The sequence below is a fragment of the Pogona vitticeps genome, chromosome 3 (assembly GCF_051106095.1).
Source record: "Pogona vitticeps strain Pit_001003342236 chromosome 3, PviZW2.1, whole genome shotgun sequence".
In the NCBI taxonomy this organism is placed as follows: domain Eukaryota; kingdom Metazoa; phylum Chordata; class Lepidosauria; order Squamata; family Agamidae; genus Pogona; species Pogona vitticeps.
The window spans coordinates 200,838,267-200,864,135 of NC_135785.1; the positions used below are offsets into that span (position 1 = coordinate 200,838,267).

At 40.5% G+C, this 25,869-nt stretch overlaps 1 protein-coding gene across 1 annotated transcript; it reads right to left on the minus strand.

Annotated features, from left to right (window-relative positions):
- Positions 1–10,937: 10,937 nt before the first annotated feature.
- LOC110076839 (beta-1,3-galactosyltransferase 5) lies at positions 10,938–24,667 on the minus strand. The gene is made up of 4 exons (XM_020789356.3): positions 24,345–24,667; positions 15,694–15,798; positions 14,102–14,193; positions 10,938–13,495 (listed from the first exon to the last, which is right to left on the minus strand). Exon 4 carries the CDS (start codon positions 13,493–13,495, stop codon positions 12,545–12,547), a length of 951 nt encoding a protein of 316 aa, XP_020645015.2. The 5' UTR covers positions 14,102–14,193; positions 15,694–15,798; positions 24,345–24,667; the 3' UTR covers positions 10,938–12,544.
- Between the last annotated feature and the right edge of the window lie 1,202 nt (positions 24,668–25,869).

Here is a 25,869-nt window from a genome sequence, read left to right on the forward strand (position 1 = left end):
TTCACTGTTCTATGATTCTGTGACATCGATTTCCAACTTGGAACGGATCCTAGAACATGATTCCTGGGGATGTTTTGTAGCCTGATGCAACAATCCTGTCTAGCTTCATTTGACTTATAAATTTGTCTGGCTTGCCCTACTTGGAAGTTGTCATTCCGGGCCACTCTGTTCTGTCTCCATTAGTTTAAGGATATTAAAAGCATTCCTAAAAGAGTAATATCTTATGAGTCCAAAATACTAATCCGATGTGTGTTCATCACAAGCAGAGAGTTTTGTCATCATTTTTTATTTTTAAGCCCCTGTTCCAGCCTGTCCATTCTTGCTTTTATCTTATTCCAAAGTTTTATTCACTTTGTCAAGTGCAAAAGATAGTCAGGAAATTTCACTTATTACAGAACAGATCAGTAAGAATGCTAACAAGAAAGAGCTGGTACTAAAACATATGCCAGTGTTGATAATCTCTCTTGATTCCTAATTCACTTCCATGCTGACCTTAGCTTATAAAACCTTTTTACAGTTTGGGCTCATAGTATCAGGAGGAAAACTTCCCATATTTTCCAGCTGTACCCTGAAATAATCACATCTGTTCCTGCTTTAAGTGTTCCTGGATACTACTGTCTTCAGGTTGCTGCTTGTGAGTTTACTTCAAACTATAGAAGGTCACACTGGACAGATCTGGTGGGTCCAAATCTGGCAATTTTTCAGTAACAAAAGGCCATTTAAATTATTTTAAAATTCCATTTTTAACAGCCATTCCATGTGATGCTACCTTCTGCTCTAATTTTCTTTCGTCACTGCTGCTGCTTCTAAATGTTCTGTTTGATGTTTATTTGTGTCTGTTAAAGTTTTTTATTATTATTATTATTGCTGTTGCTGTTGTTTTATCATCTCTGCTGCACTGAGAACATTGGCTGGAGGTGTTTCACAAATGAAATAAATAGTGGTGGGAAAATGTTTCCAGGAACTGATAGAAATACTCCGTCTGTTTTGGTGTATGTTACACGGTGATTAATATCAGTAGACAATTAGCTTGGTGGGATAAATTTACACAGTATGTCTCACTAGGCAAGTGTCCCCTCACAAGTCAAATCAAGTTTCTGATCTATCAGATATCATAATGCAGCAGAACCCGGTTGTTCTCATGACAGAAATGGAAGTCCCTGCTAGGCCTCTGGATAAATATTGAAGTCCTTAAGTGCCTGGTATGTTAAGAGTCCCCAGTCCCCATTCTGCCTCATTGTTTCTAGAAATATCTTTGGTCTCAGTGTCAATGCTATGCTGATAGCATCATCACAACATTATAGGCAACAGTAGATTAAGAGGACAACTCTAAAATGTCTGACTTCCTTTCATTTAACCTGACCATCCCTCTTTTCACATATAGCATATTGTGCTAATGAACATTTTATGTTCTACATCAATTGATCTTAGTGAATCATTACTTAGAACACCGTATTTAATCTCTCTCTTAAATTCAGTCTGTAAATACAATTTTAAACAGCCCATAGTGGTTTATGCTGCATATGTGTTCTGTAAACATCCTTGTCACCCTCTGTGCTGGGAAAATAGTAGTTTAAAAACTAGACAAAATCATACCCTCCTGTACTAGAGGGTAAATTCAATAACTTCAGTAGAAACCATATCCAAATAAGACTCATTGGATAAATTGACCTTAGATGAAACAGTAAAGAAGCATCCTAACCATGGGACAGCAGCCTAGGAGTTTAGAGTTTGAACCAGCAACGAGGGCCTGAAGACTTTGTCTTCTGGGCAGCATCAGTTTGTCTGGGTGAACAGCTAGCAAGGAAGTTCCAAATTTAAGCCAGGCCTATTGGAATTTTGGAAAAAATATTATTTTCTTTTTTTAGTTTATAGGGGGGATGGTGTTTCCTGCCTGTTATTGTTAAATATATGAGATATATGCAGAATTCCCCTGATTTTGCCCATGTCTTATTAAAGGGCACACAGATTGGAATCAATTTGTCCAAGCACCTTTCAGGAGATTTTCCAACCTAACCCCTTGACCGAATTTGTGATTTTTTTTGGGGGGGGGTGCATTTCCAAATCTTGGGGTGGGGAGTGGGAACTATTCTCAAATGGGAAAATGCAAATGGCTGTGAACTGAAGTGAGTTGGAGTGACACAGTCTCACCAATTTAGACAGCAGAAACAGAAGGGTTTCAATTCTGTTCACAAAGCCCGTTCTCTCCAAGCTGGGAATTGGTGGTCTGGTGCTTGCCTGGCTCTGTTGCTTCTTGGAGGACCATCCTCAGAGAGTACAGTTTGAGGAGAATGTATCGGCCTTGAGGAGTCTCAAATGTGGGGTTACACAGGGCTCGATTATCTCCCCAATGTTGTTTAATATCTATATGATGCCGCTAGGTCAGGTCATCAGGGGATGTGGGGCTTCATGTCATCAGTATGCTGATGACACCCAGCTCTATGTCTCCTTTTCCCAACAACAGTGGTTGCCATTTCATCCCTTCAACGCTGCCTGGAAGTCGCGCTCATCTCGCTGACCTGATAAGCGAGGCTTCAAATCAGCAGGCGGAAATTTTCCGTATAGTCCGTGACCTATCCGGAATTGGTCGGGGTGAAGGGCCTCCTTCTAATATCTCACCTGACCAATCTGCAGCATTTTTAAAATCTAAAGTGGAGGCCATCTGCTGGGAACTTTCTCCTTTTTTGGTGACAGTGGATTGAGCAGAAATGTCCAGCGCTCCGCCTTGCCCAGTGAGCTTTGACCATTTTCAGCCTGTAATGCCAGACATTGTGGACAAGGCACTAGTTCACTGTTGGGCCACCACTTCCTCTCTTGACCCTTGCCCGGCCTGGCTAATCAAAGCAGCCAGGCCTATAACAACTGAATGGGCCACAGCAATAATGAATGAGTCTTTCCAGGAGGGTACGGTTGCCCCTGCCCTCAAGGAGACGCTCGTTAGGCCCATTAGAAAGAAACTCTATCTGGCAACAGACGATATTGGCAATTACAGGCCTGCCGCCAATGTTTCTTTCATTAGAAAAGTGGTAGAGAGGGTGGTGGCCGATGAGCTTCAGGTGCACTTGGATGAAACAAATGCCCTGGATCCGTTCCAGTCGGGCTTCAGGCCGCGCCATGGTACAGAAACTGCATTGGTCGCCCTGTATGATGATCTGTCTATTGAGGGAGGCCGACAGGGGGAAAACTTCTCTGTTGGTCCTCCTCGATATCTCAGCCGCCTTCGATACCGTCGACCATGGTATCCTCCTGAGGCGGATCTCCGATTTGGGAATTGGCGGCTCGGCATTGGCCTGGCTCTGATCCTTCCTGGGAGATCGTCCTCAGAGAGTTCAGCTTGGGAAGAGTGAGTCGGCCCCATGGAGCATCAATTGTGGGATTCCGCAGGGCTCAGCTATCTCCTCAATGCTCTTTAACATCTATATGGGCAAGGTCATCAGGGGGTGTGAAGTGGCGTGCCATCAATATGCTGATGACACGCAGCTCTACATCTCCTTTTCCCCAACTACAATGAATGCTGTTTTGTCCCTGCAGCGCTGTCTGGGGTCTGTACTGCAATGGATGCAGGAGAATGGGCTGAGGCTGAACCCGGACAAGACGGAGGTCCTGAGGGTGGGCGGACCTACCATCAGCGGTTTGGGAAACTCCCTCTCCCTCACCACTCTGGTCCATGCACTCGTAATCTTGAAGTTAGATCACTGTAATGCTCTCTACGTGGGGCTACCTTTGAGATCAATGCAGAAACACCAAATAGTGCAGAATGTGACTGCCAGACTTCTTAGTGCGGTGAGGAAACATCATCATATCTCCCCCACTCTGGATGCCTTACATTGGCTGCCCATTTGGTTTCACGTTGATTTCAAAGTTCTAATGCTTACGTATAAGGCCTAAACAGTTTACTGCCTCGATATCTGATGGAATGCCTCCTCCCACATAAATCTACTCGTATCACTCGATCTAGCCAGGAGGTGAGGCTGAGGAGCCTAATGCCAAGGGAGGCCCGGAAGGAAAAAACAAGAAACCGGGCCTTCTCAGCAGTGGCTCCTCGCCTTTGGAATAGCTTCCCTTCTGAGATTTTTATGGCCCCTTCGCTGGACATCTTCAGAGGCCAACTGAAAACCTGGCTATTTAGGCAAGGCTTCCCTCCAGCCACTTCTTGATTTATTTTGTTCTTTCATCTTGAGTTCTTGTCTATTGATGTATTACTTGCTCTATATTTTAAATTGTTTATTTCATATGTTGTTAGCCACCCAGAGTAGTCAGTTGACTAAATGGGTGGGGTACAAATTCAATAAATAAATAAATAACAATAAACAAACAAAGAAACAGAGGTCTTGAGGGTGGGTCACCCTGCCATCGGTGGTTTGAGAATTCTCTCACTTTTGGGGGAGTGACTCTCACTGAGTTTCGCAGCTTGGGGGGCCATCTGGATCCAGCACTTACCATGGAAACCCAGCTAGTGTCAGTGTTCTGCATCACCTACTTCCATCTTTGGCAGATTGCTCAACTGCATCCCTATCTTGAATGTGGGGCGCTCACCACTCTGGTCTATGCACTTGTAGTCTCAAGATTAGACTGTTGTAATGCACTCTATGTCGGGCTACCTTTGAGATTCATGTGGAAGCTTCAAATGGTGCAGAACGCAGTGGCCAGACTTCTTACTGGGGCAAGAAAATATCAACATATCTCCCCCACTCTGGCTGCCCTGCATTGGCTACCCATTCATTCCCGCATTTATTTCAAAGTATTAACGATGACATATAAAGCCCTAAATGGTTTAGAAACTTGATATCTAGTGGAATGTTTTTTCCCACCTTGATCTATCCATATCACTCACTCTAGCCAGGAGGGGCGGCTGAGGGGCCTAATGCCGAGGGAGGCCTGGAGAGAAAGAACAAGAAACTGGGCCTTCTTGACAGTGGCCCCTTGTCTCTGGAACAGTCTGTCCCCAGAAATTTGTCTGGCTTCCTTGCTGGGTGTTTTTAAGAGCAAGCTTAAGACGTGGCTCTTTAGGCAGGCCTTCCCTCCTGTCATTACTTAATTTATCTTTGCCATCTTGAATCATATTAATGTTGTAGATTTATTTTATACTGTTATTATATTATGAAATTGTTGTAGGCTGCCCAGAGTAGACTTCAGTCTAGATGGGTGGGATATAAATTAAATAAATAAACAAACAAACAAATAAATAGCAATTGTGCAGAGGGTAGCACACAAAGGGATTGACGCCACCACACAGAAGAAAAAAAAGTGGACAGACCCTAGTGCACTAATTCTGATCTAGTCAATCCAAGTCAATGCAAGAAGAAAGAAGACATTCACTCATCGCCACTGTTTTTTCTTACACTCAGTACTAGTAGCAAACTGTTCAGTAAACAAAGCTAAATAAAAGGGGGCGAGAAAAACTCTTGGACATGAAACCTTGCTAGCAATGATAATGGTCTTTCTGTTTGCCCTACAGTTACATGAAATGACTGGTGGACCAACTGCACAGGGGGTATATCCCAAGTGTTGACCCAGCTGAATTCTCTCTTGTGTCTCAGTGTTTGGGGTTTGTGGGGAGATCTTAGGCTTCGTTGTGGGGTTCCGCCATCATTCACCTTCTCCTCTGGCACCAGCTCACCAGGCTATTTGATTCTTATGTCCTCAGGTCAAAGCACTGATTATTTTTTGCTAAAAAAAAATTAAGCTCCTCAAAGGCCACATGAAATGCAAAGGATCCATGTGGATGCTGTTCCATCCTATGGACAGCCAGTGCTCTTTGTTCCATAGTTCCACAGTTGCTCCCAAATCACACAGGTGATTTGGTTTATTTCTACACATTTTTCCAAGAATGCAGCACATTCCTAACATGTTGCATTCCATTCTTCACCTATATAACAATACAGGACAGTGGTTTTCAAGAACTTCATAATGACACATTTGAATAAAAAATATAACCATAATACTGTAATATGATTAAAAAACAAAAAGAAAGAATTCTATTAGAATTCATGCAAGAGTAGTAGGAGACCAATCATTATTTGCATACTCAAGTAGAAAATCAGTCCAAAGTGACACATTAAAAGTGATAGAAGTATAAAAGCGCTTTATTAATTGTGACAGTACATTAGGTCTTACTGCTATTCAATCTACAGTATTAGCGTTTATGTACAAATGTCATGAAAGGTTCTACTTTAGAAATCAACATTTATGTATACAGATCAAATAGACTTTTCATATATATCAAAATCACATATACAGCACTTCGGTTAAAAACAGGCTGGTGCTTTTGTATGGATAACATCATTGTCATCATCATCATCATCATCATCATGCATAGGATCTCTTCCAATTTGTGGCAGCCTTTCATACTCATTTAACAATTAACTATTGGGACGTGGTGGTGCTGCGGGTTAAACCACAGAAGCCTCTGTGCTGCAAGGTCAGAAGACCTGCAGTCGTAAGATCGAATCCACGGGACGGAGTGAACTCTCATCGCTTGTCCCAGCTCCTGCTAACCTAGCAGTTTGAAAGCATGTGAATGTGAGTAGATAAATAGGTACCACCACGGTGGGAAGGTAACAGCATTCTGTGACCACGAAAACTGTCTATGGACAAACACTGGCTCTATGGCTTGGAGACGGGGATGAGCACCATGCCCTAGAGTTGGACACGACTGGACTAAATGTCAAGGAAACCTTTACCTTTACCTAACTAGATATAAAGGGCTGACATAAATTGGAATAGATTCTATTCATAATTATTATTGTTGTTAACAATACATGCTTTGTCTCATTTAAATCTGAAGGATTTTGCCATCAGTTCCCTGCATGCTGGCAAGGCCCAGTGGAAATGCAAGATACATGTGCTTCTTAGGTATCTGTTTATGCAACCACTTTAGATGTTTTCCAAAACATACATTTATAAAACATTACAGCCTGTAGTTTTGAAAATCAGCTGGAAATTCCAGTACCAAAAGACATCAGCACCAAATCACCCGCTATTCAGAAACTTTACTTTTGTTTAGAAATAAAGATCTAATTAGTCACATGAGTTGCTATTAATGCCACAACAAGAGAATCTAAAATAATTTCAAGAAGATGTAACGAGTGATAGGGAATCATAATAATACTACTAATAAATGATATTGTACTCAAAAGACTAGACTTTCAATTGGAAACAAAGTAATGTTGGGGGTGCACCGTGTGAACTGGCCTCCAAATCTGTAAAGAATCGCTGAATAGAGTTATCAAGACTTCGTACCTTAGAAAAATAACTGTAGAGGCAAGAGATATAGGAGAAGCTGTTTGTTACAGGAGCAGAGGAAATATACCCACACATGTGTGTAAACATGGAATCTAAAGTGACAACTTACAGGTAGGCTTTTATAGAAAAACAAAGGAAGACCAATAACAAAAGTATAAAGACACAATTCTTTCAAGCATAGCTTAGGATGAACAATAATTTAGTAGCCATTGGACTGTCAGCTCAAAATGTCCTGAACTGTGTCTTCTCTGTTCTCAGGAACAGGAATATCCTTGGCCCAGAACAGAAAGTAACCTGACAGTGTTAGAGTGTAACTAGGCAGCCCAGTTTCCTCACCTGGATCAGTCTAGATCATGCTAAACAAGTTCACTTTGAGGTGCAATATACTATTTGAGGAGATCCGTGCATCCGCATACAAAGACTGATCACAATGCATCTCAGACAACCCTGTTTAGCACTATCTAGGGTGCAAAAGGCAAAATTCTTTCTCCTTGTTTTGCCTATGCTGCTTAACATTCTTGAGAAGCTGAAAGCTTCCTACTCTTTTGAGGAGATGAAGCTTTCCATGTCTTTTTAATTGCCACTAACTGACACAGCACACCAGTCCTTTCAAAACATTGCTGATGCATTAGTAACAATGAAAAAGAAATGGAAAACTTCCTCTCCCTTACCCTCCACAGGAAAATGGGAAGGAAACTTTCAATTTCTCAAGATCATTACACAGCTGAAGCAAAGGGACAGTTTAAGCCATCTGCTTCTGTTCAATTCCAGCGATCACACAAGCTGGAACTGAACCAAAACTGAGCAATCTTACCCACAACAAATATACAGTAGGCCTTGACAGGGATCCAAAAAGGTATGGGTAGGCATCAATCAGGGACAGGCTGCTTTACAATGGCATGTACATCATATTTTTGTTGGGGAAAGAAGCAAACCAGCCCATTGCCAACTCTGACCAAACAGCAGGACAAATGTCTATCTGGTGTGTCCTTAATTACTATTTTCTGTCAGTCCTATCCTATTTTGGTTACACTCATATTAAACTTAATTTGTACCAATGATATATTAAAAAAATAAGATAACTGGAGTGAGTCTGTTGTCATACTCGTGTAATGCACACAAAAATAAAGAAAGTGTATGTTACTCAGTGCTAGTAAGTAATCCTTTTCATGCTTTTGTTGATTTCTATACACTTAGCCACTGATTAAGGTAAACAGTAGGATCACTGTATCTGTTTGATTCCAAGCTGGCATATGGATGCAGAAAAACAGATTATAGCGAACATTGTTATAATAGCAAACACTATACATAGCTTAGCTCCTGCTAGTGGTCAGTTCTGGTAATGACATCATGGAAATATATATCTGTAGCAAATACTGTATACATAGCATAGTCTCTGGCTTCCTCTAGTGGCCCATTATTGTAACTTCATTGTTAAAATTTATGGGATTATTTATGGGATATTTATTTTTTTGTATTTTAAATATTTTCAGACCATGGATAAGTGAATCAGTGGATACTGATCCCATGGATAAGTTCTACTGACCCAATCCATCATTTAAGAAAAACAATAACTTTTTGTTTAGAATACTAGCATTAATACAAATTATTTTTGTGGTATTTTTGTGAGTAAATAAACAACACATGCAACCGCTACTATGTCATAAAGCCTCACAACATCCCTGCAATGCAGAAATGTTAATATTATTGGTTTATCAGAGTAAAAACTGAGGCTCAGTCATTGTGATTTATTGTTCTTCATAACATGAGTCGATCAGGTCTCTTAACCTCTGTTTACATCAGTGGTCCCCAACCTTGGGCCTCCAGATGTTCTTGGACTTCAGCTCCCAGAAATCCTGGCCAGCAGAGGTGGTGATGAAGGCTTCTGGGAGTTGCAGTCCAAGAACATCTGGAGGCCCAAGGTTGGAGACCACTGGTTTACATGGTACTGCTAGTGGTGGTGTTAAGCTTCCTCCCAAGGATTTTAATGATAGAACATAAATGTTGCAAGATCGGGTAACAAAATCTGGCACAGTTGACGTTCCTTACTTACTACCCTAAGTTTCTCTTTGCCTTGGCTTAAAGTACATCTTGCTTAGTGTGAAACAAAAAAAAAAGGGATTTCTCCTGAAAATGAGATAAAAATGGAATGGCATCAGGTGCACTGATTTTCTTTTCAATGCCATATCAGTGTTTCAGAGAACAAATACAAAAAGCTGAAAACCTCAAAAACATCAATAGAAAAACCACTGACTTCCTCCAAAACAGTAGTTTGACAACTGCAGTAATAACTGCAACATTCATTCTAGATTTGGCACAGCTTTCACATATCCAAACAGTTCCATTCATTTTACAAAAGCGATTTGATACATAGATCATACTTGAAAAACCTGGCCTGAGGCCCAGTGCAATTGAATGGCTTATTTAAATAATAATAATAATAATAAAGTGCAACATTCCTTCTATGAAAGTGCTTTTCAGTACATTGATTGGTAAAAGATGACCGTCCTTTACACCAAAATGGCACAACGACAGTACTTGGCATGTTTCACAGCAATAAGACTATCCAAAGGTGAAAATGGAATAAATCCTGGTTCCTGAAAGAGTCCCGAAAAATCTATTTTGATAGGAGCATTAATTCATTACATTAGCAGTACTTTTCTCGATATACATACTGTTACATACCCAGTAATATGAAGCTTCAGAAGTTGGCTGAAAGCGGGTCCTATTAAAACTAGAATAGCAAAAAATAAAAAAATAAAAAAATCTAAAGAAAATATTAAGATGTTTGACTAGAAAATTAACCAAAGACTAGAGTAGATTTCATTTCCGGTTAACAGTACCACCATCTTTGACAACAAGAACAGACGTTTTGTATCAATGAGATATAATCAATAATGTTTGATAAATAATACATGGTGTGGAGAAAATAATTATACATATGTTTCCTCTTGCATTATAATAGAACTTTTATTGGATTCATCCAATAAAACTGACCGGAAGGGAATTTAAAAAGTACTTTTTATACAGCTCATCATTAAATGCATTGGCACAATATGTGGTGACACCTAGCAATCTAGATGGCTTAACTTCGTGGAAGATAAGTCTACTAGTCATGATGTCTCTACACTACCTCCAGGACAAGAGGCAGCATGCCTCTGAATACTAACTGGTGTGGAAAAGCAGTGGAAGACACTACTCCCCCCCCCATGTCTTCTTGGGAGTCCCACATTCATCTGATTGGCTATTGTGTGAAACATAACGTTGGACCAAAATGATTGTTGGTATCATCTATCAGGGTTCATATGTGCTGCTATAGAATGTATTTCACAGCCACATGCAGTGTTAGCTGGCACATTGTCTCACAGATAACAACATACTTGTTCCAGTCCAGCAGTTCTCTGTTTCTGTAGAGATGTCAAATACAGTAGGACCCTCATATCTGTGGGATTGGTATCTATGGTTTCTCTTACCTGTAGTCTAAAAAAAATGGAAATATGTATTTTCATGATGTATTTATCAGAATGGGCCACTAGAGGGAACCAGAGACTATGTTATGTATTCTTGTCATTGAAGAATACACAGCATGGTCTCTGGTTCCCTCTAGTGGCCGATTCAGGTAATACAGTGCATTACTGGAGCATTTCTGACCAGCAGGCTTTTTTTCTTTATAGATAAAGATTATACTTTAAAAGTTGCTGAAATTTGGGGGCATTCCTCACAACTGTGCAGGTGACAATGTTGCAGGCTGGATGCCTATATTTTGGTTCTGTATGGATTCTGCAATATACTGTACATCACCCTAGGGAACTAAAATGTCCCGCTGCAGCACTAAACGGCTATAGTATAATTGGTAGAATTTACGACAAATATATTTGGCATGATCTGCCACTTTGATTTCAAACAGAGAGTTAAGGACACAAATTTAAGGAGCACTCCTAAACCCACATACCTGAGAGTAAGCCCCAATGAACTCAGCAGAATTCACTTCTGAATAAACATATAGAGGATTATGCTATCTGTCTCTTTCATTAAAATCGAGGAACTTTGAAGGGTGTAACTTTGTACTGTCACATTTAATGTCATTGAAAGCAGTATGATTGCCAGAAGCAAGCTGGGGATTTCCAGTCTTATATAGCACATAGCAAGTCAATACAGGCTTCTCAGCCTGTATTTCATGACAGTTTGCTTTATCTGCCTTCCTTGCCAATAACCGTTTTTCACATATCCAACAGTCACTTTGTGCTAGGATTAACAGAGCTGCTTCCTGATGTACACTAGAGTATCATCATCATCTCTTTTTTTAAAAAAAAATGCTGGAGTTTATTGCACTACATCAGAGGCTGTTTTCAAAATTGACCTAACTTTCAAGAGTGGCTCCTTGAAATTCACACTTGGGCTGTTATATGCAAAATAGGACTGGGCCCCTGAATCTTCAAATGCTGTATAGAAGGGGTAATTTCAGCAAACATTGCTCCTGAAATGAGGCACACTTGCGGAAATTCTCTCTTCTACACAACATGTAAAGACCCTGTCCTCTTTCGCATCCAGCAATACTAAACCACAGAAGCTGCAGAATAGCTTCCTATTCCTGACACCCATTTAGTATTCTTGGACTGTCATCACCAATAATGTGTCTATTCAGTACAACCTTCACACGTTGTACTGAGTGAATGACTGGGTTACAATTTCAGAGGACAAGTGCCTGCTGTGTGATCCAATGGCTTCTGTCTCTATTGTGAAACTACAGAAAAATCAGCGTGGAATGAAGCTGAGAATGTGTATGATTAGTGCAGGTGGACTGGTACTGGAATGGCTTTCATCCTTCTCTCCATAACCTCTTCCATGCCCTGAAAATAGGCTCAGTAAAGGGAACTGCACGGATCCAAATGTTAATACGTTAGTCATTCCCCCGGTCACTTCAGATTTCAGCTAGAAAAACTAAGTAACAGTTAAAAGGCCCAAGCCACTGTTAATATCTACCTAAATATAGTATTGATTTAGAGGAGTTAAAAATGCACCCCAGTCTATAGTTATGTATGTTTTAAAGTGCTTCTATCCAGATTGGTAAAGCAACGTTAGTAAAAAGAGATCGTACACCAGCTTGGACTTGTGTTAGCATTACTAGTAAGTAACCACTTGTTGGTAAATATGCAAGATCAATACAACTGGAGAAAACACATTAGATTTTTCAATATTTGATGCTGAAATGGATATTAAGATTTAATCAAAGATTTCAGAATTCAGATCTTCAAATTTTCTGATTCTGTTCAGTTTATTTTCAAAGATTTAATGAATATCAGCTACCGGGGCACTTTTCATCCATAGACCTCTCCAGGGCATTCCAGTAAATCCGCAGCTCATGAGGTTTGACAAAATGGCTTGTCACAATTTTCTTGAAGCGGCAAGGAGAAAATTTAAGCCTTTCTGGGAAAAACGTTTGCTTTGAATGGAGTTCCTCCAACTTGATGTTGAGTTCAGCCAGGCACAGGCCAATGAAAACATCTTCCAGTTTAAGAAACTGGACATTTTCAGAGATGTTATACACCTGACTGGCAACATCTGTTGAGAAAACATAACCTGTTCCTGAACAAAAAGGAGGGTATGTGTTGCCTGGATATTCTTCTTTGCTCACACGCCACTTACTCAATATATGTCGTATTGGATGCTCATTCAGTTTCAAAAAGCCAGTGAAGAATCTGGTGTTTCTATTTTTCTGAAGAAGGAGTTCAGTCAGATAGTAGGTATTCACAAACACATCAGAGTCTGTTTTCATCACAAAGCTGGATTGTGAGCAGAATTTATGCACCCATTCAATACCCATCATTGTCTTCAATGTTAAGTTGTAATAGGAATCAATAAAATCCTTCTGAATGATGTCCCCATATTTCACATTCTCAACATTAATATCAATCTGGTTGTCATGCTTTAAAGTAGTTCCCAGAAGAAAACAGGTTACGATGAGTCTGTTGAATATCCATTTTAATTTGCCCCACGTCTCACGAATGGCCATACGCTCTTTGGACTGGGTATAAGATGATGTCACAAGAATAACCAGAAATGGAGGGTTCTTACTGCAATCCATATGAGGCAACTCCAGAAAATTTCCACTGTCTCTTTTAAAGGAAATGACCTCACCTTTTTTTGGACACAGTATGCAAATTCCTGAAAAGTTCCACTTGATAAATAAACAGAAAAAAGCGAGCAAAGCTATAGTGAAAATAATCTTCCTGAGTCTCTTGGAAGCCATCTGAAAAAAAAGAAAGAACAAAGACAAAAGTTACATGGGAAAAAGTGAGCTCCTTGCATAGAACTACAAAAGAAAACAGAAAGTTGAGTCTTGTAAACATCTGAAGAGGGTTCCTTGTAATTTCTTCTGGGAGGACCAGGCACTAAATCCACAGAGTAGGAAGGGAGAATGGCCACCCTACAGAAGTGGCCAATGACCACTGTAGAATTTGGTTTTTACTATGAATAGTAGTGAGGACTGAACAAAATGGTTTGGGGTAGGGATAGCAAACCATGGGCAGGTTGTATCCCATGAGGTATTCATTTGCCCCACCTTAGAAGGTGCCCCTTCTCCTCCATGAAACCCTGTTCTTGATATCAGTTCCTTTCTCTATGCTTAGATAGCCATGCAGATGTTACTCTTTGGCTCCTTCTGCAAAGAGAAAGGGAAGCTTAGCTTTAGACAATCTAATAGATGGCCAGGATGAACTGTGACTGCTTAAAATGGTTGAACCTTCTTTTGAACACAAGCCATCTGCTAGAGTGACTGAAACTATCATAAGTTCAACATACAAATGCATTTGTAATTTGTCTTCAAGAACAGTGCTGAGAAAAGAAATGCACCTACTTTTTGCTGACATTGGAACTTCTCTGTCCATATGCTGTGACAGCATCACATAATTCTTACATGGAAACCTGGAATGGCAAGGTAAACTCCACCTGAGGAAAAAATTGGAAAAGCTTACATTTCAGAGAAAAAACTTGAACCCCAACTTTTTTTCACCCATTTTTTTCCACCCGGTATTTACAATAAGGAGTGTTTTTTTGCACATTACCTAACTATGCCTTTTGACACCTCAGAAACAAAGGTTTTAAAGTGACTGCCTGAGTGCTTGCATTAATGAAAAGTAATAAGTTACTTGTGCCATGAATGAATGGGTTAAGAGAGAAACTTCTCTCTTTCCTTCTTAGTACTGGAATCCAGGTTCATCCATGTGAAATAGAATGGTGGAAGATAAAGGGCAGAGAGAAGGAGGTATTACTCCACGCAGCACATCGTTAAACTATGGAAATGATGTAGGGTTAGTCACCAATTTATACGGCTGTAAAAGGAGATGAGATTAATTCAGAGTACTGCTATCAATGTCTGCTAGACAACATGCCAAGATTACCAACTGCTGGAGAGGAATAATGAAAGAAGACCACAGGTATCTGCTAGGCAACAATTAACAACAATATAGCACTGCCAAGACCTTTAGTATAGCCCAGTACGCGACTATATTTGTTATTATATTGTAGTTTAGTTTTGGATGTCATGATTTGATAGTTTAGTTCTGGATATAGTCTTGTGCTAAAAGCAAGTAGATGTTATTATTTCAGTGAATTCCAAATATGATTCTACTCCCAGGAATAAAACAGATGTGTACATTCCTAAATATGTATATACTTCCAACTGCACAATTTTGAAAAAGCATTTGTCTAAAATGTTTTTTTTAAAAAAAAAAAAAAGAAAAGAAAAACAAAGCTGGATGAAGAAACACCATTTCCAGGTTTTCACTGTTGCTGTTCTCAGTTATTTCTCATTCTGATCATTCTAGGAAAAGTTTCTAATGTTAGCTTGTTTTGTTTTTTTCATAAAGCATTCTTTATGAAAATACATACAGATGGTGTCTAAATGATACTTTGGTCCACAGCCCAGGATGAAACTAGACAAGGTGTTAATTTCATGGATGTCAACAACTGGAATTTGGGAGGGAAAAGTTGAACTTTTTTCCTCATCCTGTTATGAATCCTATCCTTAAAAAAAAAAAAATCAACACCACAAATCTGCAAATGATGCTCCCTTTGGTGAGAGAAAAGCAATAGTGGTCACCATACAACCCAGATGCGACCTCCAACGTACCCTAATGTTCAGAAACTTTTTGGGGGAAAAATTATTCAAAAAGCCCCTTATCCTAGAAAATCTAACAATTTCTACAGTGGTTTCTTAAACTGGACTTGTTTCCTTCCAAAAAGTAAACCATTTCTGCAGCTATTTTGGCCATAAACTAATAGTTAGCTTTTTGCATCCATCTACAACTCAATTTGAATAAACAGAATAACAGCAGGGCCCCCTCTTTATAGGTGTGACCAGAGAAATTGTAAGGTTGAGTTGCTCAAAACTGAAAGTCTTATTTGTGAGGAATTAGAAGTAGTTCTGACATTATTTGCACATTTTACCTTGGTAATCATGAATTAAAATCACCACTGAGTTGGCATGGGGACTTCAGTTTCTGGCTCTGATTGTAGAATCACCCTATTGGTTTTCAGTGTAGCAGGAGAAATCTAGAAATGAAACAAATACATTATTTCAAAAACCTTGGTAAACAATGAGATGATCTGGAGAATGCTTTTTGGAATTCAATAGTAAATTGTAGTAATAAAAACAGCTGAACAGCTGAGTACCTTTACACTGGATCAAGCAGGATAAAATAATATTTGCTCTTATGTGCCATCAAATCACTTCCAATTTAAAATGACCCTATGAATTAAGGACACCGCTAAGGTCTTACTATTAACAGCCTTGCTTCGTCTTGCGAACTAAAAGATATGAGTTCCTTTACTGAGTTAATCCATTTCATGTTCAATTTCCTCTTTTTCTGCTGTCTTCACTTTTACTAGCATTATTGTCTTTTCTAGTGAGCCTTGTGTTTATATGATAAGCCAAAAGTATGATAATCTTAGTTTAGACATTCCCACTTCTGGAGAGAGTTCAGACTTGATTTAAGATTAGAGATGTTGAAAGATCAATACAAATAAATTATCTTGTGAAATGTATTAATTTACAATAGCCTGTAAGAGTTTGTGTGTGAGAAGTAAAACAGTGTGCCAGTCAAACTAAAGAGTGGTTGTGAAATCTATATTATAGTTGCTAATGTTTAAGTATAATAATAATAAAACAAACCTGACATCTAGAGGACAAACAATGTAAATGCCCTATTGCATGGTATAACAATGTAGTTTCCAAAGAATGTGTTTAATAAAACCACACATCGAAAGCCAAATGTGTTTACCCTCAACTTCCTTTACCAGATGCTACAGTATCCAGAATAGTTTGGGTTTATAGCCAATTAGATTATAAATTATTTCCTGACAAGTGAAAAAAATGCAGGCACAAGATGCGCCATGTTATTCTTTACAGAGAATCTGTCAGCAAAATCTGATTTCAACACACACACCCCCAATGAACTGCTGGATAGCTCAGTGATTTAGGTCTCTGGCTGTAGAGCTAGAGGTTGGGAGTTCAATTCCCCATTGTGCCTTCTTGACAGAGACTAGACTTGATTATCCATAGGGTCCTTTCCAACTCTGCAGTTCTAAAACAAATTGCAGCATCCTTTATTGCACCTGACGGCAGCAGAGTGATTTAAGGGGTGCAGGAATAGCTCTCAGCACATACAAACCTTTTCTCTGTGAGTGACCCAGCAGGAATAACAACATGTTCTAGAGTTCAAGCTGATTATCTCCCAATCCAAAACTTTTTTCAGCCAAAAAAAATGTTTCAAGTGATAATGTATTATGATTTTGTATCCCCTAGTTACTTCCTGTGGATCATCTGTGCTGGAAACAGGATGCTGAACCAGACAGAACTAGGCTCTGATCCAGCAAGGACACAGATTTTTCAGAGCCTTCTTTATAGAAAAGTGCTAAAATTGAAGTTTTACCAAATTTCACTGGGCACTATGATCCAGTTCATTTTGAGGGCCCCAGGTTGTAAACGGCAGGAGTGTCACCTTCAGCAGATCTCCAAGATTTCATACAGGAGGATTTTCTGGCCCTGCCTAGAAATGCTAGGGATTTAATGTGGAATCTTTTTGTACTAAAAGCATGTGCTTCATCGCTGAGCCCCTTACCCTGAAAATGAGCAACAACCAGCATAGCTGCTCCAGAAACTTTTTTCCCCATCATGACACTTGTTCAATCTACAGTGCTTACATTCTTCAAGATACCACTGCTCATTATCAGGTATATTTACTAACAAAGGCCCTGGACACATGAGGGAAATGTTCTCTAGTTAACCCCCAGTTAGATTGTTGTTGTTTTTTCTAGTCACAAGATCAAAATATTTGATGTTTTGAATCAGTGGTGTAGCTGCAGTTTATTTTCCACTCCATGAGAAGGTTGTGCTATTTTGTACCTCTGCTGTATTGGTGCATTCCTTATCAGAATTGTCTGTGTGCATGACCTGTCCTGCTTCTGTTCAGAATCAAAGCCAGGAAGGTAGCTACCATTATTGTGGCATGTGCTTGCTTATTATTATTTTTCAAGGCCATTACATTGATACATTGGTAAAAGTTTGTCACAGAGCAATCTGAGCCATTGATGCAGTAATGGCATTTCAACACACCACTTTTCCCCAAACATTGTGAGGAGAGAGTCATGTGGGGGGCTGCAGAGGGGGAAAGGAAATGGCAGGTTAAACTGAAAGGCAGATGGCAAGGGGTAGCAGATGGACCAATACAATTCTGCAGGAGCACCCAGCACAACAGAGAACATATTAACAAACAGAAATCCCTTCCCTAAATATCAGTGTATCAATATATATATTGATACATTGATATATATATATATATATATATCAATTGATTGATTTATCTATAGATAGATAGATAGATAGATAGATAGATAGATAGATAGATAGATAGATAGATAGATAGATAGATAGATAGATAGATAGATAGATAGATAGATAGATAGATAGATAGATAGATAGATAGATAGATAGATAGATAGATAGATAGATTGGGAAGGTGTTTCTGCTTGTTAATATGTCCTCTGTTGTGCTGGTTGCTCTTGCAAAATTGTATTGAGATATGAATACCATTACCTTCCCACCATGCTGGTACCTATTTATCTACTTGCATTTTTGCATGCTTTCAAACTGCTAGGTTGGCAGGAGCTGGGACAAGCGACGGGAGCTCACTCCGTCGCGTGGATTCGATCTTACGACTGCTTGGTCTTCTGACCCTGCAGCACAGGCTTCTGTGGTTTAGCCCACAGCGCCACCACGTCCATTAATAGCTATACCGATGAGGAAATTTCACCAGGTGTACCTTCCCGTATACTGGTCATGCCCTTTGGGAGATTCTGGAAACTGTAGTCCAAAAACTAACTTTTCCAAGCTATGAACAGATCTGAATGGGAAATTAAAGTCAGGAAAGAGAGGAACAGAAACAGTAAAACAATTAAATGAGGTAAATGCAGAGTGAGAAGGTTAAAGAAAAGCAATAGGAATTACAACAGGAACAAGAAAGAAAACAAAGAAAGAAAAGAGTTAAACCTAAACAAAAATTTATGCAGAAGGAGGGAAAGGTTAATAAAGGAAGTCACATCTGAAGGTAAGGTAGGCACTGGCAGCTGGCAGCTAACCATCAGCCCGCCCACTTCTGCATGCCTCCTTACCAGGGGCAAAAGGCCAGGCACTTGTTTGTGGCTCTCTGCTGCTGCAGGTTTGAACGCTCGTTTGCCAACCTGCCTGCATTCCTGGATATTAAGATTGCCCGCCTGTCCTGCGCCTTCCAGTCAACACCAAACATCCGGGGCGGGGGAGAAGTTCTTTCTTATTCCCCTTTGCTAAGACCCAGCGGGTTTAAGATCTGAACTGTCTGTGCCCAGTTTTTTCAGAGGGAAAGGGGAATAACAAAGCCTCTCTCATTTTCCCGGCTATTCTCCCACATTTCCTTAACCCAGAGAAAGTCCAACTCAAAAAAAGGGGGGGGGGCAGAAGAACAACGCTACCTCCGGACGTGGCAGAGGAGGCTCTCCCATCTTTTCCGAGGGGCAACGATTCTGACGCTCAGGCTGCCTTGGGCAGAGTGAGCAGGCGCCCCCGGACCACACCGCCCTCGCTCTTTTCTTTTTTAAAAAAAGAGCAAGCAAAAATATGGACGAAAAAATCCATCTTATTTACTTGTGCTCAAGGTGCTTTCTTAACCAAGCAAACAAAAAAGGTGCATGTTCCTCTTTGTTCCATCTCTGTTTCCTTGCAGCCTTCCAGATCCTCCGCTTCATACAGCCCGCCCGCCTCTCACTGGGGGTGCTGCGCCTTCTTTCTTTCGGCTGACAGAGGAGGAAACCCAGCCGCCGACGCCGCCGCCCAAGAGTCCCCTGCCGCTCCAGCCGCGGTTCCCTCTGCCCTGCTCTCCTCTCCTGGACAAGTGCGCACTTCCCTGAGACGGAATTTCTCTTTAGGGTTCCCCTCATTCGGACCCCAAAACCTCAACGCCGCTCCCCCCGACACACACACACCCAAGCCCATGTATATCGACTGCTACCTCCCTCTCCTCCTCACCCCCGCGGGCATTTTTCTTTTTCGTTGTTCTTATTAAATGTACGGCGTATTGCCTTCAGCGGCGTGAGGAGAAGTCGGAGGGGGAGAGGGGGGGCAAACTCCCGGCAGGACTGGTCATACTGAATGTGTCCAATGGGCCCTGCCTGGGATGCTACTGGCTAACAACTGGGGGCGGTCCACCTAATAGCCCTTGCGGAGGTTGGGAAGAGCTTCAATGGGGAAGGCACGCCACACTCTCTGGTCCTGAAAGAGCCTCAGCCGGCCCGTTCCCCGGTTTTCCTCTGGCCAGAGGCGGAAGCGACAGAAGCCGTGGGAAGCGCTGCTTGCTTCTCCGCCGTCCAGAGACGGCCGGCCCGGCGGTGCAGCTGAGGAAAACCAGCCACCCTCTTCCCGCCGGCGCCGGCGGCGGGAAGAGTTGAAAATGTCCTTCACGAAGCCTATCAAATGCTCTGTTCCCTCCCCTCTCTCTACTAGAGAACAGAAGTACACCCTCCCCCTCCCCTTTTCACCCCCCCCCCCCCCAGAGTTGGGGGACATAGAAGGAGCTTTCCTAAAGAGGGGGAAAGCATTGTGAGTGCACTGAGGCGTCCCCCTGGGCAACCACGAGCAGCCAGCAAACCCTTCCCTTCCAGAAGCGTTGCACCAGAAGGGCACTCAACCCACCCACCCACGTCACGGGCGCCGACCCCTCGAGGGCGGCTGAAGACCAGGAAAAGTTTCTGCTCACCTCTCACGCTCTGGCTGCTGGTGGTCAAATACAGTCTGATTGTCTTGACATTTTAATTGGTTTTTGATTTTGCCTATTTCACATGCATCCGCTATTTTGAATTGTGCAATCCTCTGACACCATTAAAGACAGACCCACAGAGTTAAGCCCCAACCGCTGTATTTCAAAAATCGGAATGATATGAATGGATAGGCTTTTAAAACTGTTTTCAATGGGTTTCTCATAGGAACTCTCGTTTAATGGTGTTTTCCTATCATAGCTAATGGTGCCTTCTGTTTGTAGCTGACTCTTTAATCATGTTGTCAGTGGCCTTGGGTTCTAGTTCTGTCCCCAAAGACAGAATATAAATACATACATTAAAAGGAAAATCCCCGAAAGCATGGAAAAACAATAGCAATTCCATATGTAGTTTACAGAAAAATGCCAATGAGCTTGGAACCCTATATACCAGGAAACATGGCAGTGAGGGGAGGAGAGGCTTTTCTTCCTCTTAAATTGGCTGTGAACAAATAAAGTGTGAAAGAGGCTCAAATGTACAGTGTCGTGCATGAAAATATAATAATTGGTATCTTATTATACAGATTGTGATGTACTGGATAGAATGATGGACCTGGACTCCGAAAAGCTGGTTTCAAATCTCTAGTTGACCATAGAAATGCACTGTAGGAGGTGGAACGGTAAAAACATTCCTTAAATACTGTACTTGCTTACTTTGAAAGCTGCATCAGAGGTGCAATAAAACAGTTCTTATTTGACAGTACATAATACACACATATTCTGTTATGAGTCTCAACAATAGACCCATTTATTCAGTGGGATTTACATAAGTGTTGACCTACCTTCCAGTAATTCTTTGAAATGGACTCTTCTCCAGTTCAGACTAGCAATTGGATACTAGCTAGTATCATTTTTTTCTGAAAGGATCTCGTGTGCTCACAGTCGAAAATTAAGTCTACTAAGTTTCATGGGGCTTTCTTCCTGGTAACTGGAACAGCCATAGTCATAGAGATCACTATTGTAGCTACTTTCTCTGTATTGGTTTCTGACTTCCAGCAGTCTCACTGCTGCTACTACGACTTTTGAAACCCACTCCATTTTTTAATTATCCCATGCATCTATGGCAGTATTATCTGAGTGGGGTGCAAACACATGGCTAAAATACAGTATGTGAAACATGCTATGGGACTGGAATGAGCTAATTTACATTCTTCCTCATTGACCACATGACATAAATGCCAGTACAAATCAGCCTAGAGTTTTTGCCCCTCAATCTATAGTTGTGGCTCTGCTTCTATTCTTTCTCTTTTTTTAACATTGGATCAATTCACATTGGTCTGGGTAGTGTGATAGCTTGAAGCAATGTAGAAAACTTTGATCCTTTGCTCTCTACCATTCCCTTCTGGACAGAGTATGCCATTTCTTTCTTTCTTTCTCTCTCTTCTTTCTTTTTTTTAAAAAAAGCTTGATACTAGCATTCTTGCGCTAGAGCACTGGTTCTTAACCTTTGTTGCTCAGATGTTTTTGGACTGCAACTCCCAGAAGCCTTCACCATCAGCTGTGCTGGCTGGGGTTTCTGGGAATTGCAGTTCAAAAACACCTGAGTAACAAAGGTTAAGAACCACTGCGCTACAGTACCTGGATGGGGAGGGGGAGGAAATAGAGAATGAGAAGAGGAAACCACCCCCTTGCCCTTGTTTACAGCTTATTAAGTAGTGACTGAGTCTTGTGCAGGGATACAGAAGAGCTGCAAACAAGGCCGTTCAGCAAATTTCTCTGTGACCAGCTAATTTGAACAAACCCAGGGAAACCCAAACTCCACAGTGCAACTTTACAGTGTGTGAATTCACATTTCTCTCGCTGTGAGAATTCTTATTAAAAAGCTGCATTCTGCAGATTTGAATGCACATGTAGTATCATCTGAATAAGATTGATTTGGTTTCTTTTTCAGCTTGGGACATCTTCTTGAAACAATCAGTTCAAATACTATGGTTTTCTCTTCTGAAATAAAAAACGTCCTCATAGTGCTGTAATCTTATATAATATTTCATAAATTGCACTCTTTGTTTATCCAAAATTTTGGTTATCTGAATATTTTGTTGCCCCAAGAATTATTCGTTGAGATTTCACCACATTTGCATTTCTTTCTCTGTTATGATAATACATGCAAATAGAAAAAAGGGGGGGAAAGCAATCTTGGAGATTGCTCATAAAATGAGGTATTGGTTGTGTATCTATAGAAGTCAAGCATGTGTGAACAATCTACCCAAAGGTTAGTCCCAACTAGAACAGATCCATTTAATATCTGGGATTTGTCAACACTGATGAAAATCTCGTCGATTCTAGTAAAAACAAAGGACTAGCACCAATTGTTGATCTCAGCTACTGCACATTGATTTAATGAATAGAATTTCTCAACACTAATGTAAACCCAGTTTATTCAGCTTTCTGGGGGACTAACAATAGGATGTAGCCTTTACTTTTACTAGAACCTTGAGGTCCACTATCTTGAACTTAGCACAGAAGACACACTTGAGATCAATGACTTTTAAACACAGGAATTTGTTTTGAGCACCAGAACTGAATGAAACACACCTGAAGATTTCTTCATTTGAATAATATAGTTTGGGAAAGGAGAGTCATTTTGTTGTTGCTTGTGGATAAATAATTGGGAGACAGAAATTCATTCTGATAAACTGGAAATGATAGAAAAATGTACTGACTGGGTCCAGATTCTTTGCACCTATTGTATACACTCACTGTTGAACACAACCCCATTAGTTTTAGCAGATTCAATCTGTACATACTTGTTGAACCTCCTGTCTTTATGCAGAGCAAGATGGAAATGGATCAAAAGCATCCACACTTGGACAAAGTTTGCTTTCCTACCAAGAGCTTGTATTCTGTCTGATTTCAGTCAAGCCTATTTTTCTGCATATCCCAAACTCCGCTAGACTCTTCGTATGCTCCAAGAAGTATATTTAGTTCTTAAATATATTTATTTATTAATTTTATTTATATCCCGCCTATCTGGTCGGTTAAGACCACTATATATGTGTGCCAAGTCAAGCCCAAATTGATAAGTTGTTGACTTATAGAATTTATTAAGAAAATTACACTTAATGGCCATCTCAGAATTTCATTTGCTTTCCACATTTAGTCCAAAATTCGATGAACACCTCCATCTATATCTTAACTACCTGAGGGCAAATAGTAGCTTAAGGGTGATGATGGTTGAAATCAGGAAAACACTGTGAAGGAAGAATTAAAAATCTCTCCTCAGAACCATGAACCCAACCTTCTGTTAATTTTCTGAATACACTAGATTTTGTCCTTACCAACTCTGTTGATTAAAGTGGGACCTACTCCATGGTTTCATTTTTAATGTGAAAAGGGTTGCTTGTCTGAACAGAGTATATAAATGTAAGTCTCTTTTAATTAGGGTAAACCTTATGCAAAGAAAAGCAAGGTGCAGCTTTCCTTAATTCTGCAATACTATTTTGTAGGCTGCACTGCCAGCCAAAATCCCTGTTTTTACACCTCTACCCAGGCACAAGAGTTTGGTCAGATGTGTTCACTTGATCCTATACCTATTTCCAGTTAGGCTAATTTGACGATTTCTTTTGAAACAGCCAAATAATGCTTTTAATTTTTCTACCTGGTGCACAGACTTCTGCATAGCAGCATACCTGTAATTCAGTTTCTCTAGTAAATGAAAAATATTGATGAGCTTGTAGAACTTGATGGCTTACTTTAAAATATGCAGCCATGATTAATTGAAGCATACAGAGACATGCAAAATAATACTTTCCTTACCTTCCTTTTCTGCAGTGCACCACATGCTTTTCTAGCCATGTTGTATAAAGGCTCCAGTGAGTTGTCTCAGGTCTTTCTCTAAAGAAAAAGATTTCTGTTTCTCACATTCATCTTGAGATGCTCCCTGTGTCATCAAAGGGACCTATTTGATCAGTGATCATTAGGTCTCGGAAGGCTTGGTCACATCTGTCCAGTAATGGAAATCTGCAGAATGTATCTCTTCCCTTTTCCCCTCCCCTAGGTAGCAGACAGTACCACTGCAGTCTGATCGGCAGCCAGAGGGAAAGTTAGGAACTGTCTACAAATGTTCTCACTTTGTACTCAAGGAAAAAAACAGCTCCAGATCCGTTCAGCTATTGCTAGTGAAACAGGAATAGTAATTATTTGAGAGACCCAAAACACTAACCAAACTATTATTCTTTTTTACAGTAGCTTCCATTAGAGTCTCTGAAATCTGAATGTTTCCTGTTATGTAGATCATACTCACGTGTGACATTAAGGTAATAGCAATATAAAACACTTACCTGAGCATATGCTCCACTGAAGATATGCACAGGAGAGCTGAATAAGAGCGTGCCGGAAAGAGCATTGTGTACTTCCCCTGCTTCTGTGCAAATTCCTCTGTAATTTGAATGTAAAGCACATCCTACCTTATATATACAAACTCATTAAAATTGCTTTCTTCCACTTCCCAAGAGCCATCGGATCCCAGCTGTGAAAGCCTTCGAGAATACAGAGATAGAAATATTGGGATTATAAACAGAAGCATATCTTTCTAGGTTAAGTAATATCTTTTACTGGATCACTAAAAAGTTACACGTATGATGACAGAACTCTTTGTCAGGCTAAGATGGTATAAAATGTGGGATTTAAATAGAAAGTTTTAAAAATGACCAGATGTAATGGCCATAGCTCATGCAAGTCAGATTACCAGAAAGTTAAACTAGAAGTTTTAGATTCTGTTTGAGGCCACGTAACAAAAGCACTGTCAGTTCACAGGCTACCCACCGAGAGATGGTGGTGGCCTGACTTGCTGCCCCACCCCCACCCCTAAATCCACCAAGTGCTCGATTGCAGGTGTCTGCAGTAGGCTTGCAGCAGAAGAAAGTGGAGCTGGTATCTGTCCTTACATCAGAAAAATAGGATAAAGAATTCAGGTATCTTGCTTACCAAAAAGTCATTTGCAGTCAATTTGGCATTTGTGCCTAGAGGACAAAAGAGATAGATTACTCACAGAATGCAATCTCATAGAAGAGACCCTTTCTAATGGCAGGAGATTTTTTCCTGGGTAGCTTATCATGATATTTCCAAATTGTTGGTGTTTTGTGCCATCAAGTCAGAAATGACCCATAGTGACCCTAATAAGGTGTTCAAGGTATGTGGGATATTTAAGAAGTGGCTTTACCAGTTCCATAATGCCAGTGAGGTTCCATGACCAAATGGGCATTTGAACCCTGATTGCCAGTGCCCTACTCCATCACTTTATCCAATCCAATCCACTACACTACACTGGGTATCCCAATAT